The sequence below is a fragment of the Scyliorhinus torazame genome, chromosome 14 (assembly GCF_047496885.1).
Source record: "Scyliorhinus torazame isolate Kashiwa2021f chromosome 14, sScyTor2.1, whole genome shotgun sequence".
Classification (NCBI taxonomy): Eukaryota; Metazoa; Chordata; class Chondrichthyes; order Carcharhiniformes; family Scyliorhinidae; genus Scyliorhinus; species Scyliorhinus torazame.
The window spans coordinates 119,183,900-119,205,101 of NC_092720.1; the positions used below are offsets into that span (position 1 = coordinate 119,183,900).

The 21,202-nt window shown below is 47.5% G+C and overlaps 1 protein-coding gene across 3 annotated transcripts in view; it reads right to left on the reverse strand.

Moving 5' to 3' along the window:
- Window positions 1–21,202, reverse strand: part of LOC140389972 (rho guanine nucleotide exchange factor 4-like) — a 196,785-nt gene that overhangs the window by 25,475 nt on the left and 150,108 nt on the right. For all 3 annotated transcript variants that reach the window (XM_072474689.1, XM_072474688.1, XM_072474691.1), the window contains one exon: window positions 12,076–12,322. In XM_072474689.1, the coding sequence (XP_072330790.1) occupies window positions 12,076–12,322 (247 nt within the window). The remainder of the gene's footprint in view (window positions 1–12,075; window positions 12,323–21,202) is intronic.

Genomic DNA, 21,202 nt, shown 5'->3' on the forward strand with positions numbered 1-21,202 from the left:
ACACAGATTACTCCAACCCCAGAGGTCTTATGCGGGTTATAACATGGACACAACTCAAAGGAGATGGAACTCGGTTTCAATTATCTTTGGTTTTAATAATTACAAAGAAATCGTATTCAAGCTGTACTATTATATCGGAGTATTCAATATTTGAACTTAATGGGGGAGAAAGCAGAAAGCCTCATTAATAACAGTTTAATGCTCTACTAAACTTGTAACTGGCAAATTTACTGTAATTGCTAGATTGGGTTATTTACCATGACAAGATATATTTTGTTTTATTTTCTTGTGCGTGACAATTTGGAGAAACACGTGATTAGTAGCGTGCTTATATACATCTTCTAATTGAAGAATAATGATGAATAATTGATGATTGTTAACTTACAGGGTGGAGATGTATTCATCATCACTGTATTCTACTGTTAAACAGGACATATTTTACACGGAACACTCAATATGTAACTAAATTATTAATTTACTGACTGTGTTCCAGAACTACAAAAAGCAATAACACTTTCCCTAAAGTCACATGATATCAAAGAGCTATCAATGATTGGAATACCTGCCTCCATTAGATGGCAGAAGATTGAGATCAGCCCTTATGCCACCACCACCATTTCCTGTTCTGATTCTACTTCACCACTTCATGACCCACGTCGCACAACGAGCATGTTCTCACTGCTTGTTAGATGGATTACCCATTTTCAGATTTTGTTCTATTTTAATTAGCTGGTGTCACACTCCATTTATATGGCAACTTTAACACTCTAGGATTAGGCTGGCACCCAGTGTTATGCAAAACAAAGTAGCTGTTCTGGTAGCCACAAAGGACATGAGGGATCATTAATAGATTTCCCCGTGGGATTTGTGGAATATGGATTCCCCTATTAAGTGGGCGGTAGTTTGCCCAACAGAAAATGTGTTGCAGAAGCCTAAAAGCGACCTTTTTCATTACTTCAATAAAGGTGTTTGGTGTTAGAATACTGGCCTTGGAGATGTTATTACATTGGTGACGAGGAGTAAAAACAGGTTCTTCCGAGCAACCTTCAGAGTCGAAAATGAACGGCTTCTCCGGTAAGGAAGAAAAAGCTTTTCTTTGGTAAACTCGAACCCTGTGACATTAATGGAGTGGACTGGACCCAATACAAGGAGTGCAAGCGTTACTTCTTATGGGCTATTAACATTGTGGGAGATGAGAAGCAGAAAATGATTCTGCTGACAGCATGTGAAGCCCCATCATTCAGCATGACAAAATGCCTGACCGACCAAGTGCCCCGATTCAAAAACATTTGACTAGCTAGTAGACCTAGTGCCAAATCACTATCAACCGATGCCTTCTATCATCCTCCAGAGATATCACTTCAACATGGCAGGAATATTCCCGGGGAAACCAATCACTGAGGTTTTGACCAGATTGTGAAAACTGGCAGAAAATTGTGAATTTGGGCCAGCCCTGACAGAAATGTTGCGAAACAGATTGGTGAGTGGAATAAACAATGTGACAATATAAAAAAAGGTTATTGGCAGAACCCAATCTGGATTTTTAAAAAACATTGAAATAGCTCTATCACTGGAAAATGCAGAAAAAGGGGCTCAAGAGCTACATAGGGCTTTATTCAGCAATGTCCTCTGTTTGGACAGAGGGGCCTCATGTAAGAGTGACCATTGCTCAACTGAAGGCATCTGTGTAAGTTACCCATCACCAAATCGAAGCTCAGCATGCATCCCCCGGCAGTCAAGGGAACATTATGACAGTCCTAAGGATGCAAGGAAATCCAAAAAGATTCAGATGCAAGCACTGTAAAAGGGCACAGCCAAGGCAAAACTATAGGAATAGGCAATACGCGTGCTACTCAGGGAAGAAGCCAAGGCCAGCACAAGATCAAACCATGTAGGTTTTACCACTCCCAGAAGCAGAGACAATGCAACTAAACTGTATCACCATGGTGAAGGTCATCCCAATAATGGCGGAACAGTTGGTAAATGGTCATCCATTAAAAATGGAGGTGGACACAGGAGCTGCAGTCTCTGTCATTGGGGAGCAGACACTTGATCACCTCCAAACTGGTATCCAACTCGAGTTTAAAAGACATAAGGGCCAGACTAGCCATCTACATGGGGAAAACTTGGGGAAAAAGGGCACCACAATTACCCCAGTAACCTACATGCAGCAATCAGCATGGCTTTCACTCATTGTGTGGGGTCAATTGTATAGGGAGAGATTGGCTCCAGCAGATCAGGTTGAACTGGCTAGAGATTTTCAGGGCTGGGTGTGGGAAAAATGTATGAAGCCATCAACAAATATCCAGAAGTCTTCCAATAGGGCCTTGGAAAAATAAAAGGAACCAAAGCTAAAATTTATGTTGATTCCAATGCTACGCCTAAATATCTTAAAGCAAGACCAGTTCCATATTCCCTGTTGGAGAAGTTGGAGACTGAGCTTGAGTGCCTGGAAAACGAGGTATAATACAACCTGTGCAATTTGGAGAGTGGGCAGCACCTGTCGTCCCTTAAATTGGACAAATCGGTCCACCTCTGTGGAGGTTATGGGCCAATCATGAGGCCACCCTCGTTGCCTATTGGATCAGCGGTGCAGGTGGAAAATCTCGAGAGAATCGGGATACGCGATTCCCGCCAGTGAGATCATGTTTCCCTATTTTCTCCACTCCTCGGCGGCGGTGGCATGAGATTCACACCCACATAGGATGTGAACCTCATTTGAATAAATTTCACTTCATTTTAATGTGATTAATGCCCCCCCTACCCCCCAGCACAAGATGCCCCCTCGCAAGACCTTCAACACTCACCGACATGATGTCGTGTCGGCGAGGTTTACAACAGGTTGGCCCAGGTGTGAGGCTATCAGAGGGATTCCTCTGAGGGCGTAGCGGTCGTTATAACCCTGGGGAGGTAGAGGGACATGCCCAAGCAGTGCCCTGGCACTGCCCCCTGGCAGGAATAAACAATTGTTACGGTTCCCCCATGCGCTCCTTGAATGTTTGCCATTGCCGATCCCTGTCATCCCTTTAAGTAACGTTCCCAATCGATCAAAGCCAAATCACACCTCATATCATCATAGGTTCCTTTAAAATTCAGGACCTTAGTCTAGGAATCAGCTACTTCACTCTCTTGATGAAAAATTGTATCATATTATGGTCACTCATCCTCAAGGGGTCTCGCACAGCCAGATTGGCAATGATTCCTTTCTCATTACACAGTACCCAGTCTAGGATGGCCTGTTCGCCAGTTGGTTCCTCAACGTATTGGTCCAGACAATCATCCCATATACACTCCAGAAATTCCTCCTCTACGGTATTGTGGCTAATTGATTTACATAATCTATATGCAAATTAAAATCACCCATAATTTCAGATATTCCTTTATTGTGTGCATCTTTAATTTCCTCTTTAATACCATTCCCAACATCAGCACTGCAGTTTGGGAGGAGGGGGGGGGGGGGGGTAAATGATGACACCAACTAACATTTTTTGCCCCTTGGTGTTTCTCAACTCTACCCATACAGATTTCACATTGTCAGAGCTAATATCCTTTCTCACCATTGCGTTAATTTCCTCTTTAAGTAGCAATGCAACACCGCCGCCTTTTCTTTTTGTCTGTCCTTCCTAAATACTGGACATTCAGTTCACATCGCTGGTCACCCTGCAGCCATGTCTCAGTAATCCCGTCTATTTGCACAATTAGTTCATCCGCTTTATTGCGAATGCACCGCGCATTAAGGCACAAAGCCTGTAAGCTTGTCTTTTTAACATTACTTATCTCGCTCCCGATATTTTTCACTGTGGCACTGTATGAATCTTGTCCTTGGTTTCTCTGCCTATCACTTTTCTTATTCCCCTTTCTGTCTTTTATTTTTGTCTTTGGTTCCTGCTCCTCTGACTCCTTGCAGAGATTTCCATCCTCCTGCCATTTTAGTTTAAATGCTCCCCAACCACTCGAGCAAACAGTCCCCATCGGACATCAGTCCCGGTCCTGCCCAGGTGTAACCAGTTTGTACTGGTACCTGCTCCCCCAGAACGTGCCCCAATGCCCCAGGAATCTGAAACTCTCCCCCTCACACCAATACCTCAGCCACATATTCATCCGATACATCCTGTTATTTCTACTCTGATTAGTGCATGGCACTGGTAGTAATCCTGAGATCACCACCTTTGAGTGGTGACTTCTCAACTTTCTTCCTAACTCCCTATATTCTGATTTTAGGCCCTCATCCCTTTTAATGCCTATGTCGTTGGTACTGATGTGCACCACGACCCTGGCAGTTGCTCCCTCTCCAGAATGTTGTGTAACTGTTCCGAGATATCCTTGACCCTAGCACCAGGGAAGCAACATATCATCCTGGAGTCTCATTTGCAGCAACAGAAACGCCTATCTATTCCCTTTAGAATTGGATCCCTATAACTATTGCATTCCTGCACTTTTTGCTCCTCCCCTCTGCAGCAGACCAACCATGCTGCAACAAATTTGGCTGTTGTTGATTTCCTCTGAGAGGTCATTCTCCTCAATGGTACCCAAAGTGGTATATCTGTTTTGTAGGAAAATGACCATAGAAGATTCCTGCACTGCCTAACTAGCTTTCTTGCTCTGACTGGTGGTCACCCATTCCCTTCCTGCCTGTGGCGTCTGACCATCTTTCCGTACATGCTTTTCATAGGACTCTCCACCTCATGGATGCTCTACAGCCGCCGTTGCAGCTCCGAAACCCAGGCTTCCAGGAGCTGTAGCTGGAGACACTTCCTGCACACATGCTGGTTCTGGGAACTGGAAATGTTCGCGGCTTCTCACATGAAGCAAGAGAAGCAAACTGAGGTGGAGGTGGTACTCTCAGACCATAGTGACTGGATTGTCTCACTGGAGGCAGAGATGGTGTTGCTAGCTGAAGAGTGTAAAGCATTGAAGATTAAGGTGGACGATCTGGAGAACCGCTCCAGGTTGCAAAATTTAAGAATCGTTGGGCTACTAGAAGGTCTGGAGGGCATAAACTATGGACTTTATGTCCAAGATATTTGGAAAGTTGGGGAGAGGGGAATTTATTGTCCTCTCATGAATTGGACCGGGTCCATCAGTTGCTGAGGCAGAAGCCCAGATCTGAGGAGCCACCATAGACCATCATCATCAGGTTCGACAGATACCAAGACAAGGAACAGGCTGGGATTGTTATGGGACTTTGTTGTTGGGTGATTTCCTTGGCGATGTTGGGGTTTGTCTATTGTACTGTTGGAGTTGTTTGATGGGTGGGGATTGGGTGTTTATTTTCGTCTACTGTTATGTGTTAAAATTTGATATAGGCAGGGAGCTGATTGCTGGTATTCTGTTTAGTTGCCTTTGATTTTACCCTGTGTGGGGTCACCCTGTTAGCTGTAAAGCTAATTAATGGGAATGGAGATGGAGAATATCTACAGTCCTTCCTTTTCACTGGTATATACTTTTGCTGAGCAGAGTGAAAAAACGCTTTGAAAGTCCTCCACTGTTCCTCAATTGTTTACCATGAAGTCTTTGCTCCCAATCTACCTTACCATCATCCCATTGTAGTCTCCTTTTTTTAAACACAAGACACTGGTATTGCATTTTACCTTTTCACCCTCCGTCTGTATTTTTAATTCAGTCATGCTGTGATCGCTCCTTCCAAGAGGATCGTTAACTATGAGATCATTAATTATTCTTGTCTCATTACTTAGGACCAGATCTAGGATAGCTTGCTCCCTCGTAGGTTCCTCTACATACTGTTCCTCCTCAAGGCTGCCTTGACTGACCTGGTTTGACCAATCAACATGTAGATTAAAATGTCCCATGATCATTTCTGTACCATTTTTACCTGCATCAATTATTTTTTTATTTATTACCTGCCCCACCGTGGTGTCATTATTTGGTGTCCTATAGACTATATCTATCAGTGACCCTTTCCTTACTATTTCTAATTTCCATTTACCTTGTTTCAAATGCTACGAGCATTCAGGTAAAGTGCCCTTATGCTAGTTTTAATACCTTTTTGAATCCTAACACCTCCATTAATAACATCGCCTGAGTTCTTCTTCCCTTTAACTTTATTCATAGTTTTCCATGTACTTGACCTCATCTCTCCACACTCTAACCTGCTGCTTTGCTTCCCATTAACCATTATACTTCCCGTAGCTTTACCCTTCCCTTCCCTGCCCCACTTGCTAGTTTAAAGTTCTTGTGACCACCCTATTTATCCGTTCCACTAGAACATTGGTCTCAGACCGGTTGAGGTGAATACTGTCCCAACAGTACAGACCCCTCCTGTTCCAATACTGCTGCCAATGCCCCGTGAAATGGAGTATGTTGAGTTTAACACATATAAGGCAGTCTCACCTTCCTCACCCTGAAGGCAGTCATTAGCAAGGGGGTAGGGGGATAACCTCTTACAAAGTGCATACAGATAAATCTGGAAGGATGGAGAGGCAGGGGTTGGTGGATTCAATTCTCGAGGTCGCACGATACTGAAGTTGTTGTCGAGTAGAAGGAAATTGCAGATGGAATTTGAGATGTTGTCAACGGGTCAGGCAGTGAACCAACTGCGACGCTCGAGGGGGACCTTTTATGTGTATGAGGATAGGCCAGTTGTCTGTTAGCTCACCAGCAGAGATGCCAGACTGCCTCCCGGGAGATCAGGGACTTGGATGGAGGGTTGGTTTCTGCCCAGAGAAGGTTACTGGTATGTTTGAAGCTTTTTACTAAGAGCTGTATAAGTCAGAGCTCCCAGAGGAGAGATCATCAATGATGCAGTTTTTGGATGGTTGACTTACCTGGAGGTGGAACAGGAGAGAAGGCAGGAGTTGGAGACATTGATAGGGCCGAAGGATGTCATGAACTGTATTAGGTTAATGTAGACAGGCAAAGCAGCAGATGCAAATGGATTCCCTCTATTGAATTTTGCAAACAGTTTGCTGGTCAGTTGGTCCCATGTCTGCTGGATATGTTTAATGATTCAGTATCTCGGGAGGTGTTGCCGGCCTCGTTGATACAGGCATCAATTTCCTTGATCCTGAAGAAGGACAAGGATCCCACAGAATGTGGGCTATATCGACCTATTTCATTGTTAAACACTAACGTTAAGGTGTTGGCAACGCGGTTGGAGTCCTGCCTAATGAGGATGATTTCGGAGGAGCAGACAGGTTTTATTAAGGGTCAGCAGTTGTTGGCCAACATTCGTAAATTGTTAAACATTGGGCCCGAACGAGAGGGGATTATTTTAATGGACACAGAGAAAGTGTTTGACAGGGTTGAGTTACCTCTTAGAAATCCTTGGAGGTTTTGACTTTGGGCCAAAATTTACATCATGGATTAGGGTTTTGTAAGGGTCCCCACTCCAAGTGTTTGTACTAATGTCCTGAGCTCTACTGAATAGGGATACAATGCAGAGGTGTCCATTGTCAATGCTTTTGTTTGCCTCAACGATTGAGCTGCTGACTATTGTGTAAGTTGTCAACAGGATGGAAGGGGATAGAGGGTGGGCGGAGGTAGCATGGAGTATCCTTAAATGTGGAAGATTTGCTGCTGTATATCATCGACCCACTCTCCAATGTGGCGGAGATAATAAAGCTGTTCAGGAGTTTTGGCTCCTCTCGGGGTACAAGCTGAATCCGGACAAAAGTGAATATTCGGTGAACCCCACCCCCGGGAGGGGAGCTGATCTGAGGAGTTTGCCGTTTCGCCCTGCCAGGACTAGCTACCGTTATCTGGAAATCCGGGTGGCCCATGATTGGGCCTCGCTCCATAAACTTAAATTTGCTAGCGCATGCAGGGGCACCAGCAAGGTAGCCAGGTTCAGGATAAACTTTGCCTAATAGTTGACAAGCCCAAGGAACGACCTCAGGTCTGTCGCGTTCTCAAATGTCAGGGCTCCCTTGATGACGTTTTCCTCCACCAGGTGCAATCCGTCCTTATTGACACAAAATCTCAAATATATGACCTCTTTCGTCTGGAAGATGCACTCGCCCATTTTCAGGAGGACACCCATGACAGAAAACTGTCAGAGGACCTCTGATAGGTTTCCAGATGTTCCTTCGGTGCCTCCTGAAATAAGTACCTTGCCAGGTAGACGACCACCCTGGGAGCCCTTGGAGGATGTTTTCCGTCACTCACTGGAAAATTGCACACACCGATGATACCCTGAATGGAAGTTGGGTATACAAGTACAAACCTCTGTGAGTGTATATGGTTATGTATTTTCTAAATGCCGCGTTTAACTCCAGCTGGAGGTACACATGGCTCATGTCCAGCTTTATAAATGAATGGCTCCAGCTATCTTCTTGTGTCAGTCCTCTAGGCATGGCATGGGGTACCTGTCCAAGTGAGGCCCTGTTGACTGTCATTTTGTAATTGCCACACAGGCAAACTGACTTATCTGTCTTCAGCACCGGGACCACCGGCACTGCCCACTTTGCGAACTGGACTGGGCAAATGATGCCTAGGTTCTCCTGCCGGCTCAGTTCATCATCTACCATTGTCAGAAAGGCGTTTGGGACCGGAGGGGTCCTAAAATATTTAGTCTGGACCTTTAGGTCAATGTAGATTTTAGCTGTGGCTGTCCTGGAATACTTCCAGATACTTTCTGAGGACTTTGTACAAACCGCCAGTACCATCCAGAAGATCTTTGCCAGTCCAGGTGGCATCTTTGTAACCAGTCATGGCCAAGGAGGCTGGGTCCGGGTCCTTGCACCATTACCAGTGGTAGCCGGACTGAGTGCTGTCGTGTGTAGCCGGGGTCACCGTGGTCCCAAGGATGGTCAATGGTTCTCTGGTGTGTGTTGCCAGCTGGGCCTTGGTATCCTTTAAGCCCAGATTCTGGATCCCCAAACGGAGCTTATGGGACGTTTAACAAAGAGCCATCCAGACTCAAAACGTTAGCTCCCCTCTCTCTCCACAGATGCTGTCAGACATGCTGAGATTGTCCAGTATTTTCTGTTTTTGTGGCTTATGAAACGTTTGTTGTCCAATAATTGAATCAGAAATCCCCGTATCGATTTCTATGTCCAGGAGGTGAACGATACCTTGGAGCTTTATTCTTATTGTGGCTACTTTGTAGGGCGGTGATGCAGTTTTACTGCCTGAAGTGGTCTTCCTCGGGTGGGGCAAAGTGTAAAACTCAGGCTTGGGGCTCGTGTCCCCTCGCCAGGGCGACGTGTTCGCTGTCGATTCTGGTAGCCTTGACTGCCACGGTTACTGCGACTGAAAGTGCACCACTGTTGTGGATACTCCTCTCCTCACTGTCCTCTGGGGAGATGTCCCGTTGGGCTGTGGTGGCCCTTGGCCTGTGGGTCTGACCATGATGCTATTTTGGTGGTGACTGGGTCACATAAGTCCTTTCCTTGGGAGGCGTCGCTCATCGGAAAGGGGGCCGACCAACATTGCGCACGTCAAAGTAAATGTTACCCTAAAGTTCCTGAACCCCCTTTTACACTTTCTTGGAGGAGAGCGACAGTTTTATGGCCTTTTATAGATCCAAGGCCGGTTCCACTGACAGTTTCCTTCAGGTCGCCATATTGTTTATGTCACACACCAAACGATATCTCAGCATCTCAGGGAGGGATGAGCCAAAGTCACAATGCTCGGTTAACTTGCGAAGCTGCATCAGAAATTCCATAACCAATTCCCCACGACTCGCCTGGCTGTATTGAAACAGTATTTCTGCATTATTACTGACAGCTTAGTATCATAATGATTCGCAACGAGCTCCACGAGTTCGCCAAAGGTTCTCCAGTCCAGGTCCGCCATTTAGATGAGGTTCTTGATTACACTGAATGTCGGGGCCCACAGCCGGTCCAGAGTATTACCTTTTGCCGTTCATCTCCAACAATACCATTTGCCTGGAAGAAACAACGAATCCATTCGGTATATTGAGCCCAGTATTTTATGTCTTCCTCAAAGGCCTCTAGCCTTCTGAAAAGTGGCATTTTTAAAGTCTCGCTGACCTTGTCCATGCCACTGAAAATGAAAATCGCTTATTGTCACAAGTAGGCTTCAAATGAAGTTACTGTGAAAAGCCCCTCGTCACCACATTCCGGCGCCTGTTCGGGGAGGCCGGTTAACTCGGTTAACTCGGGAGGCTAGGAATTCTAGTGTGGTCAGGGCATCCAGAATCGCAGCCATTGTTTTCCTCGTCACCAGTATGAAAGCTCAGAAGGCCCAAGAAGGTAAATCTAAAATAAGTTTAATTCATCAACTAAAGTAAAGGGCGCAATGCAGCTTACAGCTCCTAGGCCCCAATCGGGACTACTGCTGTCGCTGGTTTCAATCCTGGTCAAATTTTATGAGTTGATTTCTACGAGCCCCAGCTGATGGCACTCCACCCACTAGCAGGGGAAATCATTTGGAGTGCTCCGTGGGTCTCTTGAGGGTTATTACGGATGTGGATGTCCCTGGCAAGGTATACCTTGCCCGGTTGCCCATCCCTTTCTTCCCGTGAACTGAATGGCTTGTTAGGCCGTTTCAGAGGGCACTTGGAAGTCAGGATAGGTCATATGTAGGCTAGATCAGGTAAGGACAGCCGATTGCCTTCCCTGAAGGACATTAGTAAACTAGATGGGTTTTTATGGCAATGGCCACATAGCCATAATAATTAGATTATATTCACCACCTGCTGTGGTGGACCCCTGGGATCTCTGGGTTACTACTCCAGTAACAATACTACTGTGCCACTATCTCCTTGCATGTATATTTAGCTTTAACTTCTGGTGACATCAGCCATTTCTGTTTCGAGTAAATAAATTTGAACTACAGCCAGGAATCAGAGAGAAGCAATCCCTTCAAAGAACATTGACTGATGGAAGATGATTTTGTCCCTCCTTTCTATTGTATTTTAATATATTGTTATGAACCACCAATTTAACTCATTGACCATAAGAGAGGACTGTTGCCTAAGAAAATCAGCAGACAGAACTACAATAATAATAAAACAAAGAGTCTCCAATTAAAACTTTTCTGATTGTGTTGAGCCTCGAAAAGCGAATCATAGAATTTACAGAGTAGAAGGAGGCCATTCGGCCCATCGAGTCTGCACCGGCTCTTGGAACGAGCACCCTACTTAAGCCAATGCCTCCACTCTATCCCCGTAACCCAGTAACATCACCTATCCTTTTTGGACACTAAGGGCAATTTTGGACACTAAGGGCAATTTATCATGGCCAATCCACCTAACTGCACATCTTTGGACTGTGGGAGGAAACCGGAGCACCCGGAGGAAAGCCATGCAGACACGGGGTCACCGCAATTTTCACCCTCTTTTGCTGTGAGCACAAATGGTGGCGAGGGCGCAAAATATCACGAGTGACAGAAAATGAGAATCTTGCCGGCAAGAACTCGTTTTCCGATTTGCCCCCTGACAGAGACATAATGAGGCCATTTAACTAAATTATAATCTAATTAAAGGGCACACTCTCGCCTTATGTTTCCCCCCTTATTGGGATCTCCCCCCCTTACTGACTTGTCCAGGCTGAGGGAACCCATAGGTAAACATTTCCCCCGGGCAGAGAGGGATATGATCAGGCAAAACACCGGCAGACCTCCTGGCACTGCCCCCTGGGTAGTGCCAGTGGGCAATGTTAAGGGAGCCCTTTGGGTGGGTCCATTGTGTGGGTTCCCAATATCCATGGGAGGGGCACCCCATGTCCGTGTGGGGGTGGTGATCTCCGTGTACATGTGGGGAGGTGGGTGGGGGGGGGGGCCAGTTCCTGGTTCTCCCAGCCGGTCTTGAGACACCCTTTCAAAACCGCACTTCAATCTCAGCATTCCCGTGTTGTCAGCTTTTTCCGGCTCTGCCCGCCGCCTTGGCCTATCTCCATATTTTGTCTGCACAGACTGGTGCATGCTGTGGAGAGAAAATCGGCTGTGCAGCCAGTGAGCTGCACACCAGTTTTCCCGCCTCAGGCAGCACGTTGAAACTGGGTTTTCTTCACTTCATCATAAAATGTAACCGTCATAAGACGTCAAGGGTGTCTTGGACGCTGCTTGGTCTAAATCAACGAATCAATAGATCTTGTTTACCTCATCCCAACCTGCATGTATTATGAAATCAAGTATAAAGCATGTTTTTACCTGATTCCTCATCATTTCTAACTAGTTTTCTTTCATCTTCAAAGGCATGAAGCCACAACAGCTTCTCTGAGGATTTCTTTGCACAGAACAGTTGCACGTCATCATCTACAAGCCTGTTCTGAAATTTGAAAGCATTTTTAACCTTGACATTGAATTCCCAGTCTTTTCCATCGTTTATGTCTATCACGAGCACGTTGTCCATGTCTATTCTGTTCTTGTAGTATAACATGTCACGACGTAGAAGATCCTGTGAAATATGGCACACAACGCAATGGATTATTTACAATATCATCTATCGATCTGTTAAATTGGTTAGGCATCAGGAACAATTATCTAAAACCATATTACAGCATCAGGAGGCTGGTTTACACCCTGTGGGTGGGTGGATACCTGAACCTCACTGTAAATTTGATGGGACGGAGGGGGGCAGCAAGCCCACCTCCATTTGGCCAACAACCTACTTTGGACGCATTCCAAAGATGTGCAGGTTAGGTGGATTGGCCATGCTAAATTTTCCCTCAGTGTCCAAAATTATGCAGATTAGGTGGATGGGCCATGCTACATTTTTCCTTAATGTCCAAAGTTGTGCAGGTTAGGTGGGATTATGGTATAGGGCGGCGGGAGTGGGCCTAGGTAGGACGCTCTTTCAGAGAGTTGGTGCAGACTCGATGGGCCCAATGGCACCCTTCTGCACTGCAGAAATTCCAAGGTTCTATATTTCTAATTTTTTCAGGCAATGGTCCATTAATTACTGGGAAGGAGGCACCCCAACTTCTTTTTTACTTCCCAGTAGCCTGCAGGATTAAACCCACCAGGCTACATGTTGGGTGCGGGTCTTTCCCACCACCTCTTACATCAAGAGTAGCCGTGGGATGAGGCGCTTAATTGGGATTTGTTACCATTTAAACACCTAAATTGGGCCATGCACTGGCGGCGAACTCAACGCCTTCTATGTCACTGTTAAATTGTGGCAGGAGTGGATGTGGTGGCGATGGACATGTCGGTGAAGACATGTTTCCCAAATCTACAGGTCACCACCTGTTTTCCTGCCCGGGGTGGTCCTTAAAATTCAGCCCATAGAATCTTACAACACAGGAGTCCGTTTGGCCAATTCTACCTCTGCTAGCACTTTGGAAAAGCTAGCCAATTGGCCCCACTTTTACGTTCTTTCCCCACAGCACCGCAAACCTTTGACTTTTTATATATCTCCCTTTTGAAAATTTCTATTGAAGCTACTTCTGCATCCATTCAGGCAGTGAGTTCCAGGTCATCGTAACTTGTTGCACATTTGTTTCCTCTTTTTCTCCCTCGTTCTCTTTCCAATGATTTTATTTCTGTGTATTCAGGTTACTAACCCATCCACCAATGGAAACAATTTCTCCCTATACCCGCTACGAAAATCCTTACTTTACTGAAATTGCAGCAGTGTAATATTGTACAGTAAATCTTGCATTAAAAATCATTTTTTTCTCTCCAGTATCAATTGTGTGTAGATGTTGCAGAAATATTCATATCCATGTTGTTAATCCAATCCCAACACATGTCATAAAGTATGAAACTCGTCTCCAATACATTCCTTGTTAATAGGTTTATTCACAGAATGCAGCATTATTCATGTCTGCTTCTCACCAGACGTGTCCCAGAAGTCTCTCTTCAAAATGTTTGATAATGTCAATTAAATAAAAACAATTAACCAATTAAACAAACCAATTCAGACAAGTTGACAACTCTTAAAGGGGAACTGTGACAAAAGCCCAGAAGTTCAAAGGAACCTTATCCAACTCAATTAAAATGTTGTTTTGGGCATGATGCACGATCAGTGACCACTAAAGCACGGTTGTAGTCAAACTGAAGGCTTTAATCAGCTAGATGTTTCCGCCAGCAGCTCAGGTACAGAAAGAAGGCTGCTGGGGTGGCACGGGCTCTTATACCCTGCCTTGCAGGGCGGAGTTACCATTCAGCTTGATCAATAGGAAATATACAATATCTACCAATGGTGTTCCCGCATTACCAGGTACCGTAATACCTCACAGACTACCACATTCACCCCCTGTTCAAAAAGAGACCGGCGAGGGTGGTGGCTTGATATTACAACATGGTAACATGGTAGAAATTATAGTTATGGAGGTACCGTAATACTTCCGTACAGCGTTTTGTAACTATTTAGAGATTGACAATTAACTATATATTTAAAAATGAAGCAATCAATCGATTGGGGGCCCTGGTCGTCCTCTGTGATCGTCGAAGATTTGGTGGTGATGCCGGTGGAGGCTCGGGCGTCTGTGACTCCGGGAGCGTGGCCTCGATATCTGTGGCAGCTTCAACACCCCTAGACGGCGCTGGTGGGGAAAACGGTTGACCTGGGAAGGGAGCGTCTGCGGGGTGCACTGGTGGGCGGAGGGGCCTAGACGGGGCCGGCGGAAGGACTGATCCTCCCGTAAGGTGCACCGGTGGGAGGGAGGGTGGGTCTGGTGGCTGGGGTGTGCGTGGGGATCCGGCGGGCGCCAGGTCTCGTAGAGAGACCGTATCTTGTCGGCCATAGGGGTACGCCTATTGACCATGGGTCTGACTTGTGCGCCCGCACATGTTTTCGTAGCAGGATGGGTCCAGGAGCTATCAGCCAGGTCGGGAACAAGGTCCCAGAGGAGGACTTCCTGGGGAAGACAAGGAGACGTTCGTGAGGTGTTTGGTTGGTCGTGGTACAAAGCAGTGACCGGATGGAGTGGAGGGCATCCGGGAGGACATCCTGCCAGCGGGAGACTGGGAGATTCCTGGACCATAGGGCCAGTAGGACGGTCTTCCAGACCGTTCCGTTCTCCCTCTCTACCCGTCCGTTACCCCGGGGGTAGTAACTGGTCGTCCTGCTCGAGGCGATGCCCTTGCTGAATAGGAATTGACGCAGCTCGTCGCTCATAAAGGAGAACCCCCTATCACTATGTATGTAAGCGGGGAACCCGAACAGTGCCAAGATGCCATGGAGGGCCTTGATGATGGTGGTTGTGGTCATGTCGGGGCAGGGGATGGCGAATGGGAACCGGGAGTACTCATCAATCACGTTCAGGAAGTATGTGTTGCAGTCGGTGGAGGGGAGGGGAGCTTTGAAGTCCATGCTGAGGCGTTCAAAGGGACGGGAAGCCTTTATAAGGTGCGCTTTCTCTGGCCGGTAGAAGTGCGGTTTGCACTCCGCGCAGATTTGGCAGTCCGTGGTGGCTGTCCTGACCTCCTCGACGGAGTAGGGCAGGTTACGGGTCTTGATAAAGTGGAAAAAACGAGTGACCCCCTGGTGGCAGAGGTCCTCGTGGAGGGCTCGGAGGCGGTCCACTTGTGCGTTGGCACATGTGCCGCGGGACAGGGCATCAGGAGGCTCGTTTAGTTTCCCGGGACGATACAAGATCTCGTAGTTGTAGGTGGAGAGTTCAATCCTCCACCGCAAGATCTTATCGTTTTTTATCTTGCCCTGCTGTGCATTATCGAACATGAAAGCAACCGACCGTTGGTCAGTGAGGAGAGTGAATCTCCTGCCGGCCAGGTAATGCCTCCAGTGTCACACAGCTTCTACTATATCCTGGGCCTCCTTTTCGACCGAGGAGTTTGATTTCGGCGGATTTCAGAAGCATGGAGGGTATGTGAGAAGAAGGCCACGGGTCTGCCCGCTTGGTTGAGGGTTGCTGCCAGAGCTACGTCAGACGCGTCGCTCTCGACCTGGAAGGGGAGGGACTTGCGATGGCGTGCATCGTGGCCTTTTGATGCGGCTGAAGGCCTGGCGGCCTCTATAGACAGGGGAAAAACTGTGGATTGGATCAGGGGACGGGCCTTGTCGGCATAGTTGGGGACCCACTGGGCATAGTTGGAAAAAAAACCTAGGCAGCGCTTCAGGGCCTTGGAGCAGTGAGGGAGGGGGAACTCCATAAGGGGGCGCATGCGTTCAGGGTCGGGGCCTATAACTCCATTACCCACTACGTAGCCGAGGATGGCTAGGTGGCCGGTGCTGAACACGCATTTATCCTTGTTATATGTGAGGTTAAGGATTTTTGCGGTCTGGAGGAATTTTCGGAGGTTGGTGTCGTGGTCCTGCTGGTCGTGGCCGCAGATGGTGACATTATCCAGATACGGGAATGTTGCTCGTAAACCGTACCGGTCAACCATTCGGTCCATTTTGCGCTGGAAGACCGAGACCCCGTTAGTGACACCGAAGGGAACCCTTAAGAAGTGGTAGAGCCGCCCATCTGCCTCGAAAGCAGTGTATTTGCGGTCACTAGTGCGGATGGGGAGCTGGTGGTAGGCGGACTTAACATCCACCGTGGAGAAGACCTTGTAATGCGCGATCCTGTTTACCAGGTCGGATATGCGGGGGAGAGGGTACGCGTCCAACTGCGTAAACCTGTTGATGGTCTGACTGTAGTCGATGACCATCCTATGCTTCTCCCCGGTCTTTACCACCACTACTTGGGCTCTCCAGGGACTGTTGCTAGCTTCAATGACTCCTTCCCTCAGTAACCTTTGGACCTCTGACCTAATAAAGATCCGATCCTGGGCACTGTACCGTCTGCTCCTGGTGGCGACGGGTTTGCAATTCGGGGTGAGGTTCGTAAACAGTGAAGGCGGATCGACCTTGAGGATCGCGAGGCCGCAGACAGTGAGGGGGGGTGGGGGGCGGTATAGGGCCGCCGAATTTGAAAGTTAGACTTTGGAGAGTACACTGGAAGTCTAAACCTAGGAGTGTGGCCGCTCAGAGGTGGGGAAGGACGTAGAGCCGGTAATTTTTAAACTCCCTTCCCTGGACCATGAAGTTTGCTACACAAAACCCCTTTATCTCTTCTGAGTGGGAACCGGAGGCCAGGGAGATTTTTTGATTAACGGGGTGGATGAGGAGAGAACAGCGCCTTACCGTGTTGGGGTGTATGAAGCTCTCCGTGCTCCCAGAGTTGATTAAGCAGGACGTCTCGTGCCCGTTGATTAGTACGGTTGTTGTAGCAGTTGATGTTCGAGGCCGGGACTGGTCCAGGGTCACTGAGGCTAATCGCAGCAGTTGAGTGTTCTCTTCGGGCGGTGTGCGGTCAGCCGAGCTGGGGTCCTGGGAGTCCATCCAAGGTGGTGGCTCCCATTGGTCGCGCATATCTGGATGTGCACAAAATGGCGGCGCCCAACCATCGAACGTGGCGTCCGTGGGACAAGATGGTGACGCCTGTGGGCCGCACGTGGCCCTGGAGGAGGAAGATGGCGGCGCCCGCTGGCCGCACGGGGACCGAGAGGTTTGTGGTGGCGGTCCGCATTCGCCACTGGAGACCGCGGCGACCGCACGGGCCTGGCTTACCGCCACGAAGTAGCCCATTTTACCGCATCCCTTGCAGGTGGATGCGGGGGCCGGGCAGCACTGCCGGGGGTGCTTGGCCTGCCCGCAAAAGTAGCAGCAGGGCCCTCCAGGGCTGCCAGGCCGCCTTGCAGCACAAGCTTGTGGGGGGATGGGGGATGTCTCGGGGTCAGCTGCGGAGGGGTTCCACGCTGCCCAGGGGGCTGCCGCGTGGTTGGGAACGTAAGCGCGTGCGTTTTGGGAGGCCACATCCAGGGAGCCTGCAAGGGCCCGTGCCTCCTTGAGGCCTAGGGTGTCTTTTTCCAGCAATCGCTGGCGGATTTGGGAGGACAGCGTACCTGCCACGAAAGTGTCCCGGATCAAGAGTTCTGTGTGGTCGCTCGCCGAAACTTGCGGGCAGCTGCAGTTTCTCCCCAACACCAGGAGCGCACGGCAGAATTCTTCCAGCGATTCCCCAGGGATTTGTCGCCTCGCTAGCAGATGTCGGATGTAGACCTGGTTTACCGGGCGAATATAATGTCCTTTTAACAGCTCCATTGTTGCATCGAAGTCGTCCGCGTCCTCGATAAGGGTGTAAATTTCCGGGCTCACCCTTGGGTGCAGGACTTGCAATTTCTGTTCTCCCGTGGGTGTGTTTTCGGCCGTTCCAAGATATCCTTTAAAATACGCCAGCCAGTGCTTGAAGGTTGCCGCTGAGTTCGTCGCGTGGGGGCTGAGTTGCGCTTAATTCGGAACTCCATCCTTTTAAATCTAGCTTATTAAATTGATGCACGATCAATGACCACTAAAGCGAGGTTGTAGTCTAACTGAAGGCTTTAGTAAGCTAGATGTTTCCCACAGCAGCTCAGGTACAGAAAGAAGGCTGCTGGGGTGGCACGGGCTCTTATACCCCGCCTTGCAGGGCGGAGCTACCATACAGCTTGACCAATAGGAAGCATACAATATCTACCAATGGTGTTCCAGCATTACCAGGTACCATAATACCTCTACACAGACTACCACAGGGGACTAGATGCAGTGGTGCCCACTCATGAGGCAAGACCTCAAGCATATCAGTGTACACCACATGCTCCCTCTCCTGGGTGTGAATGCAGCTACAGAAGAGGGTCATGCAGTCAGGCCAGATTCCGCCCATTGTCTTGGTCTCTCTTTATACTCATTTGTTTAAACAAAAATGAAATAGACTAATTAACCACCGACCCAGTTAAAGAAAAGGAGGTGATGGGAGATAGCAGGCATGATGACCTCTTCGACCACCTGCTGGTTCAGTCTCTCTTTATACTCTTTTGATTGAACAAAATTAGACTAATTAGCCAATTACCAAATTAAACTAAAGCCCACTAAAAGGGCACTACTCAAATCAAACTAAATCAAAATATAATTTTATGGGGTGAACAAAAACTCCAGCAGTGCCCACCAGTCATGGAAAGCTTTTTGTGTTTATGTCTAATTGTCATAATTGTCCACAAAACATTATTCTCGGTGATAATTGATATCCAGGTTAACCTGGGAAAAAAATCAGTTCAGATTAACTTCCACCAGGGTAATAACTTTCACTAAAATGGGAATTTTAAACTAGAGATTAGGAAAACTCTCCTGATCCTCTCCTGTCCTTTTCCATTTTGAAGCAGCTTTCTCAAATTTCCTGCTGTTCTCTTTTACATGATTAAATTATCTGAATCTATTGGTGACCCTGGAGCAGCAAGCCCCAGCTATGATTCCCGATGGCCGATCCAATTGGACAAAAGGGCAAAATTGAGATTCTCACAGGGTGTCAAAGCCATTGCGACTTGTGAGTCTCCCAGCCCGTGGAACCTGGCAAAGTCAGGTTGTCTTCGTGAAATGGGATGAATCTGATCAGAACTCATTAGCATTCATTTCAATCTCATTAGCGAGATTGAAGTGGGATGCTGTGGCCTCACACACTTCTCCCACCCACCCAGCTAGAGGTTCCACAGGCGCCAAGCAGTACTGTTCCTTGAAAGTGGGAACCAGGCACTGTGGAGTCTGAGGGGATCTAGGAGACGCCATCTTGGGTGCCGAGGAGGGATGGGTCCTTCAGGACAGTTGGGGGGTCGGGGGGCTTGCGCTGGGCTGGAGAACCCCACGTCAGAGGTAGTTCCCGTGATGGGCTTGTGTGGCAAGTCTTCCCTCTGTATCGTTGAAAACCTTTAAACTCCTTCCCAGCATGTCAATATCAAAGATCGATCAGATGAAGATAAAAGTCTTCCCTCTCCGTAGCCTTTAAACCAGATGTCTCTCCTCGCATGTCAGTATCACAGATCTGTCAGATGAAGGTAAAAGTCTTTCCTTTGATGTGTTGGAAATGTTTGAAGTCCTTTGTTCACATTCAATTTCATTCCCTTTTAATTTTCTCAAGTTTTTGGGTGTGCTGAGAAGCCTAAAAGCTTTGAACTGCATTGTTTACAAACATTTTTACGGTTCATTACCTTTTACATGCTTCTTGATTGACAAGTCCAGGATATTTCAAAGAAGAGTAGGCTTTGAATGTTTTTATAGCTCTTCAAGATCCATTACCTTCTACAAGCCTCTTGATTGAGAGGCCCTTTATTTCAAAGGAGGGTATGTTTTTTTGTTTTCATAAATTTTCACGGCCCATTAACTCTGAAGTGCTTCCTTTTTTGAGCCGGTGTGTTCTAACTATTTCTTTATTGTGAAGTGCTTCCTCTTTTCAGCATGTGTTCTGTCTGGCCCCATTTTTTTATTTGTCTGCTTTTTTTCTCCTCTTCTCTGAACCTTCCTGGAAAGCAGATATTCTTTATATAACTTCTTTTTTTCTCTGTTTCTAAAAGCAACCTGCCAAGCTTCGTAAAATGTCAGATAACCTTTATATGAAATCGATCTTTTGGCAGTGGCATCACTGCAATTTCTTATGAAAGAGCCTCTTGCTTTGACAGTTGTTACATCTCCACCACACAAGCATTTGCCACAGCTCAGCAAGAAGGCTCAAGGGTCCCTCCATGAGGATCTCGCATCAGAGTCTTTAGAAATCTCTGCATGAATGTCACTGAGCTGAGATTAATCAACTTGGTGCTTCTGCCTCTGGCTCATGAAATGGGCAGGGGGCAGCGTGAAGCTTGAAGTTTTCCATCAAAAGGGCTGGCTGCGTGTCACTCATTGAGACAGGGCTGGACAGTCATTATAATGGCTAGGGAGGTTTTGGGGGTTCCTTAGTAAAAGGTTCTACACTGGTTGCCCTGCTGCATGGAGTGTGGCTACTTGCCATGGATAAGGTGGCATGGTGTTTAAACCTGAGCATCTCCAGCCTCGCCTCTGAAAGCACCTGTGCCCTTTCACATTCCTGCTAGTTACGTACCTCCTTTCCAAAGCCCATCTCCATTTATCATTCATCTATCGCAGCTGCCTCAATCTCCAAGTAACAATCAGGTGAAGAATTAGTCAGAGGCAGGGCCTGAGGGATGCGGACCAGGCATAGTGAGGGATGGTTTGGTTCCTCATACCATTGACCACATGACTGCACCTATGGACCCGGGAGCCATGAAACCACAGAGGGGCATCCATTCTCAGCAGCAAATGAGGGACGCCATTACTGATGAAGTGAAAGGATGGATTAGGCATTGGGAGACCTTGGACAAATATGTGGGTGCATATGGCATTGTCCGTGACCATGTAGGCAAGGTGTTATGGGCAGTAGGTGTTCAAGGCTGCATTGGGTGGGGGAATATTGATGGTTGGTCAGGCTCAGGAGGAGTAGGGGTGTCGGGGGATGGAGGGTCTAAGGATGAAAGGCCTTGTTTACCATCTCTCTTCTCCACCTCCTCACAGAATGATGAA